We start from the raw sequence: 21480 nt of genomic DNA on the forward strand, positions 1-21480 counted from the left end.
GCCTACGGGAAGGATGAGCCTCCACGAGCCCCAGAAATTAAATTCTAAGAAAGAAATTGCGACGTCATTAATTTTGACGAAGTCGATAATTCACGATGAGTGTTGTGGCCCAGATAACACAAGCCCGCACCTGCCGGCCATCCAAGGCCTCAGCGATGACCGCCGTGAGACAGGGGACGTGTTGGGTGGGCCCTGCGCTGTGTGCCCGGCGAGGGGCGGCAGAGGAGGGCAGGAAGGGGAAGGCTGGGCGGGGCGCGGCGGGGTGCGGCGCGGTGCTTATCGGCTCACCACAAAAATGACGCTTCTGAACGACATGAATCATTTCTTGTGAGCCGTGAATCGCTTCTTGCTGCTGTTACACTGTATCCTCTCTCTCTCTCTCTCTCTCTCTCTCTCTCTCTCACCTGCTTTTAGAATAGTATCGCTTATTTTTGGCTTGAACGTGTGAGTTTGAATGTAAAGACTTTATCATCATCATTATTATTATTATTATTATTATTATTATTATTATTATTATTATTATTATTATTATTATTATTACTGACATGGTTAATTAAGTAGTAAGAGGCTCTGGCTTTAGAGATAGCTTTTTGTAGGTTAGCAACACGCTCTCTCTCTCTCTCTCTCTCTCTCTCTCTCTCTCTCTCTCTCTCTCTCTCTCTCTCTCTTTCTCCGCCATTTTGCCCTGCCAGCTGATTGCTTTTCCAAATAGTGAGAATTATTAACCATGTTTTTGTTGACATTGGTGTTCCGTACTGCTATTATTATATTTTCCTTCCTCCCCTTTCTCCTCGTCCTCCTCCTCCTCCTCCTCCTCCTCCTCCTCCTCCTCGTCCTCCTCCTCCTACTTTTCCTCCTTCTGTCTCATTCTTCCTTTTCTTCTTCCTTTTCCTCCTCTTCTTCTTGTCCTTTTTCTTCGTCTTGTTGTTCTCATATATCTCTTTTTATCACTTCCTTTATCAATATGTCTCTCTCCTCCTTTTCCTCCTTCTTTTCCTCTTCCTCCTCCTCCTAATCTTGTTATTGTACGTGTCTTTTTCTTCCTCCTTTTATCAATATGTCTTCTTGTTTTACCTCCTAACCCTTATTTCCTCCTCCTCCTCCTCCTCCTCCTTCCCCTCCTTCCCGTCTCCTCCTCCTCCTGCTCCTATTGCACATTTCCTTATATTTCTCCTTTATCAAAATTTCCTCTCCTTCCTTTTTCTATAACTTTTCCTCCTCCTCCTCCTCCTCCTCCTCCTCTTCCTCTTTCTCCTCTTTCTCCTCTTCTCTTCTTCTTGTATGCCTCCTTATCTTACTTCTTTATCAACATTTCCTTCCTTCCTCCTCCTCCTCCTCCTCTTCCTCCTCCTCCTCCTCCTCTTCCTCCTGCTCCTCCTCTTCCTCCTCCTCCTCCATCAGAGCCGAGGACCACCTGAGCATCAGCGGCACAGTCCCAGGTACAGGACGGTCCAGAGTCACCCTCTTGGGACGGTCACACCACCACCACAACCCGGGAAGGGGACTGTACCACCACCACCACCACCTCCACCACCATCACCACCACACTGCTTCTTCCTTATTCCTTGTGTTATCTTCATTCGCTTTTCGGTTTGTTTGTGCTTGTGTTTGTTTGTGACTCGACTGTTTGTGTTAGTTTGAGTTTTTTGCATTTTTTGTTCGTTAAGAATAAGTTCGGTGTAGCTGCAGGGATCATGTTTCTTAAAGGCCCCTCTAAGCGAATTTATAAGAAAAAGTCATGATCACGCAAACCATTATATGTATCAACGCATTTGTGACCAGCTTATGTATTCTCTATTTTGGGGGTTTCATGTCAAGGCGAGAATTTGGCCCGTCGCTGCTACCGGGTTAAGACGTGCCGGGCCCCCATTACGACTGTTTCCAGGGCCACAGAGAAGATTAACCGTGTTTTCATGGGTTTACACGTCTCAAAGGGGGAGAGGGGAAAGGGGGGAAGAGGTTGTTAAAATCCTTTGCACGCTCGCCCCGAAGTCAGCTCCTTGCAAACACCACACGGGGGAAGCGCGCGGGTGACTACTATTTCCCAGGGTCACAGAGAAGATTAACCGTGTTTTCATGGGTTTACAAGTCTCAAAGGGGGAGAGGGGAAAGGGGGGAAGAGGTTGTTAAAATCCTTTGCACGCTCGCCCCGAAGTCAGCTCCTTGCAAACACCACACGGGGGAAGCGCGCTGGTGACGACTATTTCCCAGGGTCACAGAGAAGATTAACCAGGTTTTCATAGGTGGTTTTCCAGTTCATGATGCAGAAGTCGGGTCAAACTATCACTGGAATCACAAAACAGGCCATGAAAACCCCAGTAACTTCCACGAGAGTCCATATTCTTCCCAGTACGACAATTTCCCAAAGCCATAGACAAGATTAACTGGATTTTCAAGATGCAGAAGTCGGGTCAAACTATCACTTGCATCACAAAACAGTCATTTGCTTAAGTTTTGTCTATTTTGGTCTTGTTTTGCTTCCTTGGTTTGGTTGATTCCTTAGTAACAGATTCTAGGTTGAGTGGTTGATTGCGTTGGGTTGGTTAGTTGATTTGAGTATTGATTTGGTTGTTTTCTGGTTATTGTTTTGGTTTGAGTTGCTTGATTTGCCTGGTTGGATTAGTTGGTTGATTGATTGGTTGATTGGTTGCTCAGTTGATTTCTTAGTCCCTCAACATCCTCCTCCTCTTCCTCTTCCTTTCCTTCTCTCTTCCTTTCTCTTCTTTCCTTCTTTCTCAATCTCCTTTTCATTTCTCTCTTCTCTTACTCGACTATCTCCTCTCCCTTCCTTCCCTCCTTCGCCTCCTCTCTCTCTTCCTTTCTTTCCTTCTTCCTCTTTTATTCTCAATCTCCTCCTCCTTTCTACTTCTCTCCATTCTCATTTCCCGTCTCCATGTTTCTGACCCGCCATAGACACGGATGTTGCTTAAGTAGGCTAATGGAGTGGTGTGCTGACCCGTGTCCTTTCGATGTGGTCACGGGCGTTCAGGGTAATGGGCGTAGCGGCGGACGGAACCTCTTCTATAGCAACGGAAAGCAAGCAGTTCCCCAGTTTTTAATCAGTCCCTCCTTGCTTTTGCCACGCGCTCTGAAATCCCATGCCATAAGCGCGCGGTACTGCCCCTCCCTCCCTCGCTCGCTCGTCCCCGAAATCATCTCGCTATACTAAACGGGGAAGCGCGCGGGTGACGAGGCTTCTGTGGACGCGGCTTTATTAATGGCAATGTCGCGTGTTGTATCTTAGGGGAGAGGGAGAGAAGGACGAGAGAGAGAAGAGGGAGAGGGGAGAGGAGGTTGTTTAAATCTTATGCACGCTCGCCCCAAAGTCTGCTCCTTGCAACACTACACGGGGAAGCGCGCGGGTGACGAGGCTTATGTGACCGCGGCTTTACCTAACCTAACCTAACCTGCCCCTTCCTCGCTCGCCCCGATGTCAGCTCCTTGCAACACTACACGGGGAAGCGCGCGGGTGACGAGGCTTGTGTGACCGCGGCTTTAATGGCAATGTCGCGTGTTGCATCCGAGGGGAGAGAGAGAGAAGGATAGAGAGAGAGGGGAGTGAGAGGGAGGAGAAGGGAGAGGGGGAAGGGGTTGTTTAAATCCTTTGCGTGTCTGTCTTTGTTTGTCTTTAAGCTGATTATTACCCTCTCCTCCTCCTCCTCTCCCTCCTCCTCCTCCTTTTCTTCTTCTGACTCACGACTATTTTAATTCTAGTCTTCTTTCTTCCTCTTCCTCTTCCTTTCCTTGTCATTCCCTCCTCTTCTCCTCTCCTCTCTCAATTTTTGTTTTCTTTCTTTCTCTCTTTCCTTTCTTCTTTTTTTCCTTCTTTCTCTTTTCCTTCTTAACTTTTTTTTCTTTTCCTTTTCATTCCCTTCTTTTTCTCATTTTTCTTTTTCTTCATTCGTATGTTATTATTTTTTTCCCTATTTCCTTCTTCTTTCTCCTATTATTATCTTCCTTACCCTCCTCTTTTTCGTTTCGTTTCTTCCGTTTCTATCCTTCTCTCTCTCTCTCTCTCTCTCTCTCTCTCTCTCTCTCTCTCTCTCTCTCTCTCTCTCTCTCTCTCTCTCTCTCTCTCTCTCTCTCTCTCTCTCTCTCTCTCTCTCTCTCTCTCTCTCTCTCTCTCTCTCTCTCTCTCTCTCTCTCTCTCTCTCCATCTATCTATCTATCTATCTATCTATATGCATGTCTGTCTATCTGTCTGTCTGTGTAGCAAATCCAAAACCTGCATGTCAGTCTTGTATCACCCCGTCTGTCAGTCTGTCTGTGTCTGTCTGCCTGCACGGCCACCACCACACGCCTGTCCGCCTGTCTGTCTGTCTGTCTGTCTGTCTGTTGCCAAGCTGATGCAACAAACAGACAAAGCAACTGATAACTTAAACAAACACACACACGCACTCGCTTTCCTTGTCAGATAATGCACGCAGAGGAGGAGGAGGAGGAGGAGGAGGAGGAGAGGAGGAGGTGGGTGTTGCAGATGAAGCAGAAGGAAGCTAAATTAGAAGGAATGAGGAGGAGGAGGAGGAGGAGGAGGAGGAGAAGAAGGAGGAAGGGGAATAAGAGAAGTAGGAGAAGGAGGAGGGGAAATAAGAGAAGGAGTAGAAGAAGAAGAAGAGGAGGAGGAGGAGGAGGAGGAGGAATAAGAAAAGGAATGAGAAGGGAAGGAGGAGGAAGGGGTATATCAGAAGGAAGAGGAGAAGAGGAGGAGAAGGAAGAGGAGGAGGAGGAGAACACTAAATGGAGAAGGGAGGAAGGAAAAGAAATGGATAAGGAGGAATAGGAAGGAGGAGAAAGGAAAGGAAAAAAAAAGAGGAAGAAGGAGGGAAGTAGAGGAGAATAAGGAGGAAGAGGAGGAGAAGTAGAAGGAAGAAGAAGAGAAGGAATAAAGAGGAAAGGAGAGGGGGAAGAATAAGAAGAAGAGGAGGAGGAGGAGAAAGAAGAAGAGTAGAGATAAGAAAGAGGGAGAAAGAGGAAGGAGAAGAATAAGAAGAAGGAAGAGGAGGAAGAAGAAGGAGAAAGGAGGAAATATCTATGAAAGAGAAGAGAAGAAGAAAGTAGGAATAAGCAGGGAAGTAAAAACGAAAGGAGGAGGAGGAGGAGAGAGAGTAAGAGGAAGAGGAAGAGGAGGAGGAGCAAGCCCTAACCAATCCCCCAATCTCCACCCCCCAATCCCCTTTTTCTCCCCCGTCCAGCTCCCGAGGATTGGACGAAGCCGGGCCGGAGCGTCAGTGAGGAGGGTGCCAGCTACTTACGCCCGAGACACAGCCCCAGCCCCCCCTCCCCCCACCACCCCCGCCACCTCCACCGCCACCACCAGAGTCGACGCCCATCACCAGACCCGCCCGCGCCTGTCTGCCGCGAGCCCTCGACTGTGAAGGTAAGGTGGTGGTGGTGGTGGTAGTAGTAGTAATAGTAGTAGTAGTAGTAGTAGTTTTAGAAGCAATTGTACCAATGATAATGATAATAATCGTAATAATAATAGGAATAGGAATAATAACAGCAGTAGTAATGACCTGACCTAATGACCTCCAGGTGTGTGTTGACCTCGACTCTGAGTCATGCTACAAGCCGCCGCGCCCCCCGAAGGCTGCCGCCGCTGCTGCCGCCGCTGGCCGACTCCGCCCCGCCTCTGAAGGGCCGCCCCGCCCGCCCTGGCCCACCACCAACCCCTTTGCGGAGAACGGTGAGTGCCTGGTTGGGTCTTGCGATGCCAAAGTGATCTGAGATGTCGCAAATTACCTCTCTCACAGCAATTTAGTGTTCCCGAGTGCCTGTCAGTGCCAACGTTTGTCCCCGAGTGACTGTCCCTGCCGGTGTTGGTATCCGAGTGCCTGTCAGTGTCACTCATCGTTTGTCCTAGAGTGCCTGACGATGCCACTGTTTATCTCCGAGTGCTGCCAGTGCCGACGTTTGTCCCAGAACGCCTAACCCGTTTCTTATGTCCCCTGGTGACCCGAAATGCCTTACAATGTCCGTGGATTCCCGACAATGCCTCAAACCCTCCCTAACGCCCGTGCCTTCCCTCAGAGGACCCGCCCACCGCCGCGCGGATGAGGATCAAGAGTGACCGCGACAAGATGACGATGCGCAGCGAGGCCATGCGGTACTGGCGCTCCATCCACAACAAGTGAGTGTGGGAAAGAGTTAGTGAGTGAGTAAGTGCGTGTGTGAGTGAGTGAGTACTAGAGAGAGAGCACCTGTCTGCCCTATATAGGTAAAGCAAGCACAACCCCCCTCCATACAGGTACTCGCTGCTGAACGGGTTCAACCGGCAGCGTCGCTCGGCGCTGGTCAAGAAGCACCGGCAGCGCGTGAAGGAGCGCAACAGCCTGTCCATCTTCTTCGTGCTGGTGTTCATGCTGGTGTTCGTGACCATCCTGGTGGTGGAGGTGTTCTTCATCGACGAGCACCGCTCCGGCATGCTCTTCTCCGGCAAGCGCCCCGGCGAGTTCGACTCCCTGGGCGACATCCCCGACTACTTCATGGACGACAAGAAGCTGGTGGGGCAGCTGGAGATCGACACGTACCGGCGCCAGGAGCTGAGCGTCAAGGCCAAGGCGGGCAACGAGGAGCGATTCTTCCGCAAGAACGTAGACGAGACGCACCTGATGGCGCGCGTCACCGGCAACCTGGTGCAGAGCGTGCAGGGCCTGGCCAAGGCGGACTGGCTGGCCTCGCTGGGCCTCACGCACGTCACCTACTTCGGCGCCAACAGCACGGCCACGGACGGCGAGTGGCAGCCCGTCTACCACACGAGGCACAAGTTCTTCGTGTACTCGGCCTTCTACGACGACCGCAAGGGCCGCATCATCCGCGTGGTGGGCGCCACGCAGACCAAGAAGAGCGACCGCGTGTGGTGCAAGTACTGGTACAACAACTCCAGCACGCTCATCGTCAACGGCGCCATCAAGATCATCCGCGAGAACTGGAACCTCAAGTTCTCGGCGTGCTTCATCGCCTGCCCACTGACCATCTACCGCAACGGCAAGCAGCCCATCCCGCCGCCCGAGAGCGTCTCCCTGATGGCGGACCCCGGCGGCAACGCCACCAACAAGCTGCGCGTGCTCAACCTGGACGTGGCCAAGGACGAGGTGCGCGACACGTTCGCGGTGTGCGTCAAGCCGCTGCACTTCGACTACAACAACGTGAACCAGATGATCGAGTTCGTGGAGCTGAACCGCCTGCTGGGCGTGGAGCACTTCACGCTGTACAACCACACGGTGGGGCCCGGCGTGGACTGCGTGCTGCGGCACTACGCGGCGCAGGGCGTGGCCACCGTGCTGCCCTGGAAGCTGGACATCAAGAGCCAGAAGGAGATCCGCACGGAGGGGCTCTTCGCGGCGCTCAACGACTGCCTGTACCGCCAGATGTACCGCCACCGCTACGTGCTCATGATCGACCTCGACGAGTACATCGTGCCGCACGCCAACGCCACGCTGCCCGCCCTGCTCAAGTACCTCCACACCAAGGCAGACGCCAACAAGGTGGGCGCCGTCAGCTTCCAGAACTCATTCTTCTACCTGCAGTGGCCCGACGACCCCAACAGGTGAGGCGAAGCACCCCAACCCCTCCCCTCCCCTACCTAATGCCAACCCCTGCTCCCCTCCACTTCCTTCCCTCCCCTCCCCTCCACTGCATGCACCAGCTTCCTCCCTAACCAAAACCTACCTGCCACGTCTATCCTCTCCTTCCCTCAACCCACCCGTCCCTCTCCTAGCTTTCCCCTCCTTCAAAACCTGCCTGTCATGCCTCCTCAGCCTCCTTCTTTACAGCTGTCACTTCCCTCCTCCGTCTTCCTCCCCGTCACCTTCCTCACCCTTTCATCTCCATCTCCCTAATCACACGCAGCCTCCCTATTCACTCCCTTCCTACTTCCTTATTCCTCCTCATCCTTATTTGCAGTAGTAGTAGTAGTAGTAGTAGTAGTAGCCCTGGCAATAGCACCTCCTGGAGACAACCTCTAATGACCCTTTCACATGTGGTATATTCACTTACTCACCCCGCCTCCCCTCCCCTCCCCTTCCCTCCCCTTCCCGCCCCTTCCTTCCCCTGACCCAAATCACCTCTCCCTCCTCCCTCCCTTCCCCCTGCACCCCACACCACACCCCTCCCTTCCCCAGCCCCCCTGTACACCCCACCACACCCTTCCTCCCTTCCTCTATCTCCCTGCACCCCTACCATGCCATTGCCTCCCTTCCCCACCCCTCCTTCCCCCTGCACCCCATCACATCCCTTCCTTCATTCCCCAGCCCCTCTTTCATCCCCCATCACGCCCCCCCCTTCACCCCTTCAATCCTTCAGCCTCTCTCTCTCTCTCTCTCTCGCACACATCCCCCCCCCTCCCCCCTTCATCTCCCTGCATACCCCTTCCCCCTAAATATCCCGGTCAGTCACTTCACGAGCGTCATCATTTCCAGTCACTATCACTACTCAGACTCCCTCACCATCAAATTCAATCACAGTCCCTTCACCATCAGTCACAATCCCTCACCATCAATCATTGTCCCTCACTATCATTCACAGCCCCTCACCATCAATCATTGTCCCTCGCCATCACACACAATCCCTCACCATCACTCATTGTCCCTCATCATCAATCATTGTCCCTCACCATCACTCACAATCTCTCACTATCACTCACAGCCCCTCACCATCACTCATTATCCCTCACCATCAATCATTGTCCCTCACCATCACTCACAGCCCCTCACCATCAATCATTGTCCCTCACCATCAGACATACTACGAAAGCCTTAAATGTGTGAACCTGGGCGCATAAATGTTTAAAGAGAGAAAAGTTGCAAAAGCCAAGACAGAACTATTAGAAGTGTTAGTAGAAGAGACGAAACAAAAGGTATGAAGAAAATGACCCATAGCATAAGACCCCATATATTAATGTCTCTCCTCCCCCTCCGCAGCGCCTCCCTCCCACCCCTCGTCACCCTACGGAAGACTCGTCGCCGGCAAAGGTTCCATCCACACAAACAGCGGTCCAAGTACATTGCCGTGACGCCCTATGTGGTGGAGGCAGGTAAGAGAGAGAGAGAGAGAGAGAGAGAGAGAGAGAGAGAGAGAGAGAGAGAGAGAGAGAGAGAGAGAGAGAGAGAGATGGTTGGAGATAAGAAACCCTTGATACAAAATAAGAAAGAAAGAGATAAAACAAAAATAAACTAAGGGAATGAAGAGAAAAATAGGTTCAGAGAGAGAGAGAGAGAGAGAGAGAGAGAGAGAGAGAGAGAGAGATAAGGGGGGCACAGGCGGTTATGGCTACTACGCGTCCAAGGAATTACATAACACACACACACACACACACACACACACACACACACACACACACACACACAATGAATAAAAAACGAAGCAAAAATATATATACGAAGACTGAAGATGAGTGAATAAAGTAAATAATGATAATAATAATAATAATAATAATAATAATAATAATAATAATAATAATAATAATAATAATAATAATAATAATAAAATATATCATCAAATTCCACAATGATCTCCACCTTACTTAACCTATCTGTCTCTATCACCCTCTTCCACCCCCCAATTCCACCCCCACCCCCCCCACCCCCCTTCCCTTCCCCTTCCTATCACACAGTTGCTATGGTGAGAAAGGTTACATCACTATCACTACGCATTTAAGAACTGTCTGTCTGTCTGTCTGTCTGTCTGTCTGTCTGTCTGTCTGTCTGTCTGTCTGTCTGTCTGTCTGTATGTCTGTCTGTATGTCTGTCTGTCTGTCTGTCTGTCTGTCTGTCTGTCTGTCTGTCTGTCTGTCTGTCTGTCTGTCTGTCTGTCTGTCTGTGCCCTATGAAAGGTTAAAGGTTAAGTTCGGGGCATACACTATAGATGACTTTTTTTTTTTTTACAACAAAGGAGACAGCTCAAGGGCAACAAAAAGATTACAAAAAAAAAGCCCGCTACCCGCCGCTCCCATATATACTTACTCTCCTCTCCTTCTTAATTAACTTTCTTTTCCTTTTCATTCCCTCTTTTTTATATTCTTCTTCTTCAGTGTATTAATCTTTTTTCCCTCTCCCTTTCTCCTTTTTTTTTACAACAAAAGAAACAAAAAACGAAACAATAATAAAAAATAAAAAAAAACGCTACTCGCTGCTCCTAAAAAGAATCGAAAGAGGTGGCCGAAAGAGGGGTAGATAGATAAATAAAGATAAACAGACAGATATATATAGATAGATAGATAGATTGACAAGTAAGTACAAAAAGCAGATTATGATGAAAAAATAAGGTCTTAGGATGATGTGTAATGTACGATAGTGAGAGATTAGTGAGGAGATGTGAAGTTTACAGTAAAGATCTTGAGTAAAGGATAGACCTTCTGCTTTTATTTTCCGTCCAGCCTGAAAAGAAGGATGAACGGCTGGGTGGGCTGCTCGCTGACTGCCCAGACCGGGATTCGAACCCAAGCCCGGAGATTTGTAGTTAGGAACGTCAACCACTGAACCGAGTAGGTCTTAAAGAAACAACGGAAATGTAAAAAAAAAAGGAAGAAAATTACAGAAAAAAAAGAAAGTTGAAGAGCAAGTGCAAGATCAAGATAAAGGGAGGAGAGAAAAAGGAAAAAATGATAGAGGTATAAACTATCTTGACTCATAAAACTCATTAATACAGAGACATACAGACACCACGTGGTAGGAAATATCTTCCCAAAATTAAAAACACTTACAGAACTTGAAGAAATCACAAATACCTTCATCATGGTGGTAGTTTGACAAGACCTCTGCATGATGGACTTAAGGAGGAAGGGTCTTTCTTGACTAAATATTCTTGACTTCAATAGGTGACTCGACAGGCCTTCGTGTGACTGTTGAGGAAGAAAATAGACAAGCACTAGTTCACGAATGTAAGGGATGAGCGAAAATAGGCAAGCATTAGTTCACGAATGTATGGGATGAGGGAAAATAGACAAGCACTAGTTCACGAATGTAAGGGATGAGCGAAAATAGGCAAGCATTAGTTTAGGAATGTTATAGATGAGCGACATAGTTGTGTAGTTAAGGATGCTGGAGATGGAGCTGCCCGGGAATGAGGGAGAGTGGGAGAAGGGATAAACGTGAGAAAGGAAGATGCAGAGGACAAGATAAATAGACAGTTGTATAAAGTTTAAGCTGATATACCGTGAGAAGGATGCTGGGAAGGGAAATGCCGGTGAAAAAGGAGAGAGGAAAGACCGAGAAGTGAGAGAAAATAAACATGAGAAAGTAAGATGCAGAGGACAAGATAATGAGACAGTTGTATATAGTTTAAGCTGGTATACCGTGAGAAGGATGCTGGGAAGGGAAATGCCGGGGAAAAAAAGAGAGAGGAAAGACCAAGAAGTGAGAAGAGACAAACTTGGGAGAGAGAAACTGTTATTCATTGATGTTCGTATGTTTTTTTTGCTATTGCTGTTGGTCAGAAAGTACGAGAATGCAATGCGATGAGTACGGTAATTTGTCAACGCTGGTGTAAGCCCCGAATTTAGTGTCTGAGAATATGACTTGAGAAAGGGTAAAAAAAAAGGGGGAGAGAAAAACTGTTATTAATTGATGTTCGTTTGTTTTTTTGCTATAGCTATTGCTCAGAAAGTACGAGAATGCAATGCGATGAATACGATAATTTGTCAACGCCCCGAATTTAGTGTCTGAGAAAAAGGATTTATAAATAGTAAAACAAAATAAGGAGAGAGAAACTGTTATTCATTGATGTTCGTTTGTTTTTTTGCTATAGCTATTGCTCAGAAAGTACGAGAATGCAATGCGATGAATACGATAATTTGTCAACGCTGGTGTAGACCCGAATTTAGTGTCTGAGAAAAAGTATTTACAAAGACTTAAAAAAAAAGGAGAGAAAAACGGAGTGGTACAGGTTTAAAGGTTGATTAGAGGTCGCAGCTAACTCATCCTCACTCCCCAAGGTCAAAATACCCTTCCCAGCCCCTCCCCACGGCACCCCAGCACCTCCTCCTCCTCCCCCTCCTCCTCCTCCTCCTCCTCCTCCATCACCAACCCTTACATCAACTTCTTAAATCGAGTATCACCTGAGATAAGATAAAGGAATGGCGGTGAAGGGGGGGAGAAGGGGAGGAAGAGGGGGAAGGAGAGGGAAGGTGAAGGGAAGCGAGGAAAGAAAGGGCAAAGAGGAAGGGAAGAAAAAGGAGGAGAAGGGAGATAAAAGGTAGAAAGGAGAGGAATAAAGAAGAGAAGGAAGGGAGAAGGAGAGGAATGGAGAAGAGAAAAAAAGTTACACAATAGAGAGAGAGAGAGAGAGAGAGAGAGAGAGAGAGAGAGAGAGAGAGAGAGAGAGAGAGGAAAATAATTGAAAACGTGAAATAAAGAGAAAGAAGTGGAGATGAAAAGAAAATAATAAAAATGGAAATGAGACAAGAAGAAAAGGAAAAAAGAAACGAAGGGAAAAGAAAATCAGAAAAAAAAAATTGTCGTAGTGAAGAGACAGCGAAAGGGAAATGAAGAGAGTGTAAAAGTAAAGATAAAAGAAAGAAGATAATGGAGATAAAAAGAGGAAAAAGAAACGACAGAAAATATTAACGAGAAGCAGAAAAGATAAGAAAGAAAAGAGAAATTGAAGGACGAAAAACACAAAACAGATAAAATGAAAGAGGGAAAGTGATAAAGAGAGAGAGAGAGAGAGAGAGAGAATGTTATATAAAAGGTCATTTTCTTCCTTTTATATAAACTCTCTCTCTCTCTCTCATTATCACTTCCTCCAAACTTTTCCTTGACGAGAAAAGAGAGAGAGAGAGAGAGAGCAAATTAATAGTATCATCATTAATCATCTTGCTTTTTTTTCCCGTTTTTTGCAATCAAGTTAATTCTCTCTCTCTCTCTCTCTCTCTCTCTCTCTCTCTCTCTCTCTCTCTCTCTCTCTCTCTCTCTCCGATCACGAGTTCAGCACGTGGTTACACACATACACACACACACACACACACACACACACACACATTTTCCCAACACCACAGAACATTAGAACGTAGTACACACACACACACACACACACACACACACACACACACACACACACACACATTTTCCCAACACCACAGAACATTAGAACGTAGTACACACACACACACACACACACACACACACACACACACACACACACACACACCGTTACGAAATATCTTATGTACCGAGATAGAGCTTGTCCGTAGCACTTGGTTATATTTTACGTGAGAAAGTCATAGTCATCATCAGCATCACACTTTCTTACTAACTCACTAACTAATGGAGAGCATACGCCTGGGGCTGCGTCGCTTCACTCACTCGCCGTCCATACTCGGAACCCCCCCACTCCTCCCCCCCTGAGCAAGGCCCCCACGCACCTGCCCAGTCCATCGCAAGTCCATCCGGGTAGTACCGGCTTGCTTGCCTCAGTCATGATTTGTGTGGGCGTCCCCTTGCTCTCCTCCACTCAGGGTAGTATCGTGCATAAACATCCCTCTGGGCAGGATCGACGTCCGGGAGGCGCGTCACGTAGTACCCATATAGCAGGAGTTGGCGTTCACGGACTAAGCTGGTACGGAGTAATCGCTGGTTCGACGTGAAGTCATCCCAGCGCTACCCCGTGATCCTGCGAAGGCACTTGGCACCAAACGCATCGACAGGCCACCCCAAGTCATTGTTATGTGTCCGTGTCTCACAGCCCCACAGGAAGACAGCAATTTTGCCCAGTACTTACTCCATGCATTGAAAGGGAGAAGAAGGGAGAGAAAGGGGAAAGGGAAAGAAAGGGAAAGAAGGAGGCAACTAAGAAGCGAAACTCGGAGAAAAGGAGAGGAAGAAAGAGAAAAGGAAAGTGAAGAGATGGGAGAAAGGGAGAGTGAAAAAAAATATAACAACAACAACAACAACAACAACAACAACAAAAACAAAAACAGCAACAACAACAACAAAAACAACAACAACAACAAAAACAACAACAACAACAACAACAACAACAAACCAAAAATCTTTCCTTATACGCATCTCGGTTGTCTTCTTATCAGCACACAAAAAAAGATGAAATATTTACAAATCACTGAAAAAAATACAAATCATTTACCTATCAGATCTACTGTTGAGGAGGTCAGTGAGAGAGAGAGAGAGAGAGAGAGAGAGAGAGAGAGAATGTCCTCCACTAAAAATAGCTTCTTTCTCTTCTATTTTTTCTCTCCTCTCCTTCCTCCTTCTCCCTTTCCTTAGTTTCAATCTATATATTCCTATTTCTTTCCTTTTTATTTCTCTCCTATCTTTACTTTCCTCTCCTTTTCCCCTCCTTATTCCTCCTTTCTCCATCCCTTTCCATTCCTCTCATGTTTACTTTCCTCTCCTTTTCCCCTCCTTATTCCTCCTTTCTCCATCCCTTTCCATTCCTCTCACGTTTACTTTCCTCTCCTTTTCTCTTTCTCTTCTCTTCTCTTAAATATACTTTCTTTTCCCTTTCCTTCCTTTCCCTCCATTCTCCCTCCTTACACACCTTATCTCTCTCCCAATCTCTCTTATTTCTCTTATATTCCATTCCTCTTCTCTCATATCTTAACTAACAAACACCTATATCATTAACCTCCTTTTCTCTCTTTTCTTAAATTTACTTTCCCTTCCCGTCCCTACCCTCCCTTCATTCTCCATCCTTACACACCTTATCTCTCTCCCAATCTCTCTTATTTCTCTTATATTCCATTCCTCTTCTCTCATATCTTAACTAACAAACATCTATATCATTAACCTCCTTTTCCCTCTTCTCTTAAATTTACTTTTCCTTCCCTTCCCTTCCCTCCCTTCATTCTCCATCCTTACACACCTTATCTCTCTCCCAATCTCTCTTATTTCTCTTATATTCCATTCCTCTTCTCTCATATCTTAACTAACAAACATTTATATCATTAACCTCCTTTTCTCTCTCTCTCTCCCCAGGCAACCACTTCGTCTGGGAGTTCTTAGCGGGGCGCGGAACCCTCAACGTGCCGAACGAAGTCGCCTTCCTACACCACTACCGCGTGTGTGAGTTCGGCGGGGATGACTGCGTTCGGAACCCGCGCATTACCGACACCTCCATGTACCGCTATAAGGACCAGCTCATCGCCTCCTTCACCAGCACGCTCCATCAACTGGCCTCGTCCTGTCCCCTCGAGTCGACCGTGAAGGACAAGGCTCTTTGGTCCCTGGTGTAGTGGGTTGTGTCGGGGTGTTGCTGTGTTTGTTTTGTTGGGGAAAGTTTGGGGTAGTTTGGGAATGGGTGTTTTTTGGGGTATGGGTGTGTTGTTTTGGGGGGTAGGAGAAGAGGAGGAGGAGAAGGAGAGGGTGCTCGTCTACTCATGCAGGACAAATATGTGTTCTTGATTCGTTATGCGAGAATCAATCACTGTCTTTCTCTCTCTCTTTCCTCTTTTTTCTTGTATTTTTCCCCTTTCTTTATGTCTCGCTCTCCTCCTCTGTCTCTGTCTCTCTCTCTCCCCTCCTCTGTCTTATCTTCTTCCGTCTCTGTTATTTTCTTTCTTTCTAGTCTTCCCTTTCCACTGTCTTCCTTTCTCTCTTTCCATCTCTTTATTCCCTCTCTTTCTTTCCGTCTTTTCACTGTCTACCTTTCTTTCTCTCATTCTTTCTTTAATAACTCGCTCAATCTATATCATTCAATCGCTGTTTACGCGGTTTTTCTCTTCCCCTCACCACTGCCCACGTGTCAATTGTTTACAAGCACCAGTTGTTGTCCACGTGCTGTTTGTTTACATGTATCATCTCCCCCGTGTGTCATTCGTTTACGTGTACAAGCTGTCAACGATGTATCTTCTCAGTTCACGCGCTCTCGTTTGCTCTATGACCCGGATTCTTAGTCGTCTTGGCGCCTCGGTTCCTCTGTTAGAAAAACCTCTCGTAGTGGAAGTTGCTGGGATCTTCATGGACTGTCTTGTGATGCCGGTGATACTTTTACACGACTTCCACATATTGAAAACCAGGCTAATCTATTTCTTAAGCGTCTCGGCCCCTCAGTTCGCCTGTTTTAAAAGCCTCTCGTCGTGGAAGTTGCTGGGGTTTTCATGGACTGTCTTGTGATGGCAGTGATAGTTTTACACGACTTCCACATCTTGAAAACCAGACTAATCTATTCTTAAGCGTCTCGGCCCCTCAGTTCGCCTGTTACAAAAGCCTCTCGTGGAAGTTCCTGGGGTTTTCATGGACTGTTTTGTGACCCCAGTGATAGTTTGACACGACTTCCACATCTTGAACGGGGAAAACACCCATGAAAACCCGGTTAATCTGCTCTGAGGCCTCGGGAAATAGTCGTAATGGGACCCCAAAACGTTTATACCCCATGAAGACCCGGTTAATCTACTCTGAGGCCTCGGGAAATAGGTCGGTGTTATAAGACACTTCCGCTTTTAACATCATTTCTAAAGGTCAAAGAGGGGGTCAGTCGGGTTCTAATGAGTGTTTCTTTAGGTTCATTGTACAGAGGAAGGGTCAAACTACCACCAGGGTCATAAAACTACTCCTGGAAATGCCCACAACTCCTATGAAAGCCTTGCCAAATTTGTGTTCTTGCGCTATGTTTTATAATACGACCCATATAATCATAATGGAACCCCGAGACGTTTAAAAATCAGGAATTATGTGTCACCTCTCCCCGTGTCGCTTGTTTGTTTATGTGTCAGGTGCCCACGCTGTTCTGTTTACATGTATCAGCTGTCCGTGTACCGTTCCTTTGTTTACATGAAGCTGATATCCACGTGTGTTTGTTTACAAGTGTCAGCTGATGAGACCATACGACAACCTGTTTTAACTTCTTTTAGCGAGGCATTGAAGAAAAAACCTCAGGAGTCCCCCAAGAACCTAAAGACGTAGATTCATGCTCAAGAAACCAAAGAAGATATCCACAAGTGTTTGTTTACAATTATCAGCTGATGTCGAGACCATACGATAACATGTTTTAACTTCTTTTAACGATGCATTAAAGAAAAAAACAACCTCAGGAATCCCCCAAGAACCTGAAGACGAAGATTCATGCTCACGAAACCAAAGTAGAATTTACAGAGGCAATCTAAGCTGGTGGTGGTGATGGTGGTGGTGATGGTGATGGTGGTGAAATAGGAGAAGAGATGGGAGATAAAGAAGAGGAAAACTAGAGAGGACAAGGAAGAGGAATGGGAAGAAGAGGAGAGAAGAGAGGAAAAGTTAAAAGCATAGGAAATAATAGAAAATAAATCCGTAATAGAGTTTCCACGCGTACTTTCTCTCCTCCTTTCCCATCTGAGAGGAAGAGGAAGAGGAAAAGGAAGAGGAGAGGAAGGAAATAGTGATAAAAGTGAGAAGAATAGAAAAATATGGTAAATAAATGAATAATGGAGGAATTCTTTCATCCTTATTTCCTCCCTGTCTCGTATCCCATTCAGACGAAGAGGAAGAGGAAGAGAGGAAGAGAAGAGGAAGAAAAACAGCGAACAGAGAAGAAAAATAACAGGAAAATGAGAACGAAAATAACAAAAACAAAAGGAAAACAAAAAAAATTAACCAGCCGAGGAGAGGAAAGAGAGAAAAAAAGTTAAAAAATAGAAAAACAAGAAGATTAAACAGGGAAAAAACGAAATGAAGAGGAAGAGGAAGAGAAAGAATAACAGTGAAAAGAGAAGAAAAAGAAGAGGAAAAGGAGAACGAAAAGAACAAAAACAAAAGGAAAACAAAAAAACTAACCAGCCGAGAAGAAAAAATAGAAAAAAAAGTAAAAAAATAGAAAAAAAAAGAAGATTAATAGGAAAAAAACGAAATGAAGAGGAGGAGGAAGAGGAAGAAAAACAGTGAAAAGAGAAGAATAAGAAGAGGAAAATGAGAACAAAAAGACCAAACACAAAAGAGAAGAGGAAATAGAAAAAAAAAGTTCAAAAAATACAAAAACAAAAAGATTAAAATGGAAAAAACACGAAATGAAGAGGAAGAGGAAGAGGAAAACGAAGAGGAGAGGAAGGAAAAAGTGCTAAAATTAATAAGAATAGAAAAATATAGTTAATAAATGGGAAATAGGGTTGTGGGGGGTGAAAACTATATTAGACATGGTAACACTGCAATGGCGTGATATTGGGCTATTGATTTTACTGATAGTCTGAGGGCTTGTGAGATACGGAAGTTAACAGCTGATCAGTGTTTAATATTATACAACGGGTGAATAGTAATGATAATAATGATGATAATGATAATGAACGAGAATGATAAATAATACGTTTTTCTAAGGGTTGTTTTTTTGCGATAATTCTCGGTTTTATCTAATTTATAATCACGCTATTGTTGTTGTTGTTGTTATTGTTATTATTATTATGATTATTATTATTATTATTATTATTATTATTATTACTGAATGTTAAATATCGCACAAATCGAAATATAACCTTTAAATATATCGCTTTAAATCACTGATGCTACAACTACTACTACTACTACTACTACTACTACTACTACTACTACTCTTACCACTACCTTACGATCACCACCAACACCACAATCGCCCTAATACTGGTTGATAAGATCTACCACCACCACCACTACCACTACCACCACCACCACCATTTTCATTCATCACCACAACCACCACCACCACTATTCCTGCCACCACGATCACCACCATCATCGTCATCATCAATAGTAGTAGTGGTGGTGGTGGTGGTGGTGGTGGTATATCATATCATCAAGGGACACTCATTATTGCAACCTTATCACCACGACCACCACCACCATCATCACCACTCCGACCACCACCACCACCTCCACCGTCATCACCACTCCGACCACCACCACCACCACCGTCATCACCACCACCAACACTAATGATTTTATCGCCATCCACCACCACCACCACCACCACTTTCAATAGTTATTTATATCCTCCCTCCACTTCAGAAATCAACTCCACAATCACTTAGGTGGATTGGTGGTGGTGGTGGTGGTGGTGGTTAACATCAATGAATATAATAATGAAAATTCAAATCTACACCCACTGTCATATTTTACGGGCATTTAATATCTCTCACAAACTCACTGCGATAAAAAAGACGCTATTTTCCTGTTGTTTCGTCCTTTCTGGTTTGTTTATCAGTGTGTTTCTTTTAAATCATTGCGATAACGAAGTATTTTATTCCCATTGTTTCGTACCAGTCTGCAGCAGCCTTCCCTCGTCTGTATTTCCTCCTGCCTACGACTTGAACGCTTGCAGGAGGAGGGCATCAGGACACCCCCCCACCCGCGATGCCAAATTATCGTACTGAACATTGTATTAATCATTTTTAAGCCTCAAAACTCTCGTACCTAACCAAATAACAACAGAAAATTAAAGTTAGCGTTAAAACTGTTATTTACTGTTGCTTGTTTGTTTCTTTTGCTATAATTATCGGTCAGAAACCACGAAAATGCGATGCGATGAGTACGACAATTTGACAACGCTGCTCTCAACCTTGACCTCTCGTTCTTTTTTTTCTTTCCCCATAGTAGTGTTTAGAGGGATTTTATTATTGCTGTCTTTGTGTTTTTTACCCTAGAGCTGCCTCCCTTTGCTGTTAAAAAAAAAAGACTGGTTCCTGTATCAATCGGTTTTCGCTTTCTCATTACGACAGATATTTTTTTCCCTCGTTCGCGTCTCTTTATACGTTTATAATTACAGTGAATGTGTACTATCAATCTTTGCTTTACAATCTCGACGTACTGTTAACCATTTCACTGTTCATTCATTTCTGCATCAATTATTTTACGTTCATTAACTACCACAGATTTCTTCCCTCGTCCCCGTCTCCTCATACGTTTACAATTACAGTGGATGTATGCCTACTATCAATCTTTACTTTACAATCACGTACTGTTAACCATTTCACTGTTCATTCATTCCTGTATCAATTGTATTACGTTCACTCATTTCGACATTTTCCTTTCCTCGTTCCTGACTCCTTATACGTTTACAATTACAGTGTATGTCTACTATCAATATTTACTTTACAATCACGTACGTACTGTTAACCATTTCACTGTTCATTCATTCCTGCATCAATTGTATTACGTTCATTCATTACGACATTTTCCTTTCCTCGTTCGCGTCTCTTTATACGTTTACAATTACAGTGTATGTCTACTATCAATATTTACTTTACAATCACGTACTGTTAACCATTTCACTGTTCATTTATTCCTGTATCAATTGTTTTACGTTCACTCATTTCGACATTTTCCTTTCCTTGTTCACGACTCCTCATACGTTTACAATTACAGTGGATGTGTGTCTACTATCAATATTTACTTTACAATCACGTACTGTTAACCATTTCACTGTTCATTCATTCCTGTATCAATTGTTTTACGTTCATTCATTTCGACATTTTCCTTTCCTCGTTCACGTCTCTTTATACGTTTACAATTACAGTGTGTGTCTACTATCAATATTTACTTTACAATCACGTACGTACTGTTAACCATTTCACTGTTCATTCATTCCTGTATCAATTGTTTTACGTTCATTCATTTCGACAGATTCATTTCCTCGTTAGCGTCTCCTTAAACGTTTAAATTTACAGTGAATGTGTAGGTACTATCAATCTTTACTTTACAATCACGTATGTACTGTTAACCATTCCACTGTTCACTCATCTCTGAACACAATCTTTCTTCCCACCATAACAATCCGAAAAAAATATCTATTGCATCATTATATAAGTCAGTAAGGAGGGAGTTTTGCGAGACTTTTTATATATATTTAATTTGTCCCTCATAATGAAAATATATAGGTTAAGAATAGGAAAATGACGCATAACCTTTTCATCGCGAGTTCTGTAAAATGCTTCAGAATTTCGATAGGGTGGCGAATATGCTGTTTTTACTATAGTGTTTGTACTTATGCAGTGAAGGAGCTTTGTGTAATCTCCGTAGGGCAATTTACGTGCTATGTGTAAGTCAGCAAATATTTATCGTTATTTATTTCCGCTTCGTCTTTCATACGTGTAGTGAAGATGACGGTTTATTTTTACGTGTGTTTTGTTGAGGAGACATTATTTCGCTGATTATCCGGGGGCTACTTTTTCACACATCATTTTAATTAATCAACCGCTTCACACACACACACACACACACACACACACACACACACACACACACACACACACCGCCCGCCGCGTCAAGGTGCTGAACAGTGTGTATCGTGACCAGACGATGACGTAACGTTTTACAATCAAAAGCCAGACAACTTTGTACAGTACTACAGACGACCTGTCACTCAACGGTGGAGGAATAAACGACGTGCTTGGATAACACGCTGGTTTGCTTATCCCCTGAGTGAGATTTTGTGTGTTGGGGCGTGGCGGTGTGGGAAGGCCGGGCAGGCCAAGGTGGTGCAGGGCAGGTAAGGTGAGGACGATGCTGGCTGACCCCAAACGACCCCCGCCCGCCACACCCACCATCGCTGGCAACAACAACAACAACAACAACAACAGCAGCAGCAGCAGCA

The 21480-nt window shown here is 45.3% G+C and overlaps 2 protein-coding genes across 3 annotated transcripts in view; one reads left to right on the forward strand and one right to left on the reverse strand.

Moving 5' to 3' along the window:
• Nucleotides 1-21284, forward strand: part of LOC126996856 (uncharacterized) — a 28625-nt gene extending 7341 nt beyond the window's left edge. For both annotated transcript variants that reach the window (XM_050857740.1, XM_050857741.1), the window contains 7 exons: nt 1402-1439; nt 5193-5377; nt 5533-5683; nt 6028-6127; nt 6245-7546; nt 8919-9031; nt 14928-21284. In XM_050857740.1, coding sequence (XP_050713697.1) covers nt 1402-1439; nt 5193-5377; nt 5533-5683; nt 6028-6127; nt 6245-7546; nt 8919-9031; nt 14928-15184 — 2146 coding nt within the window. In that variant the 3' untranslated portion in view covers nt 15185-21284. The remainder of the gene's footprint in view (nt 1-1401; nt 1440-5192; nt 5378-5532; nt 5684-6027; nt 6128-6244; nt 7547-8918; nt 9032-14927) is intronic.
• The window catches only part of LOC126996857 (phosphatidylinositol 4,5-bisphosphate 5-phosphatase A-like), a 52589-nt gene that overhangs the window by 16963 nt on the left and 14146 nt on the right, over nt 1-21480 (reverse strand). The window contains exon 2 of the mRNA XM_050857742.1: nt 10724-10837. The gene's annotated coding sequence lies outside the window, so the exon portion shown is untranslated. The remainder of the gene's footprint in view (nt 1-10723; nt 10838-21480) is intronic.

This window comes from Eriocheir sinensis, chromosome 11 (genome assembly GCF_024679095.1).
Source record: "Eriocheir sinensis breed Jianghai 21 chromosome 11, ASM2467909v1, whole genome shotgun sequence".
In the NCBI taxonomy this organism is placed as follows: Eukaryota; Metazoa; Arthropoda; class Malacostraca; order Decapoda; family Varunidae; genus Eriocheir; species Eriocheir sinensis.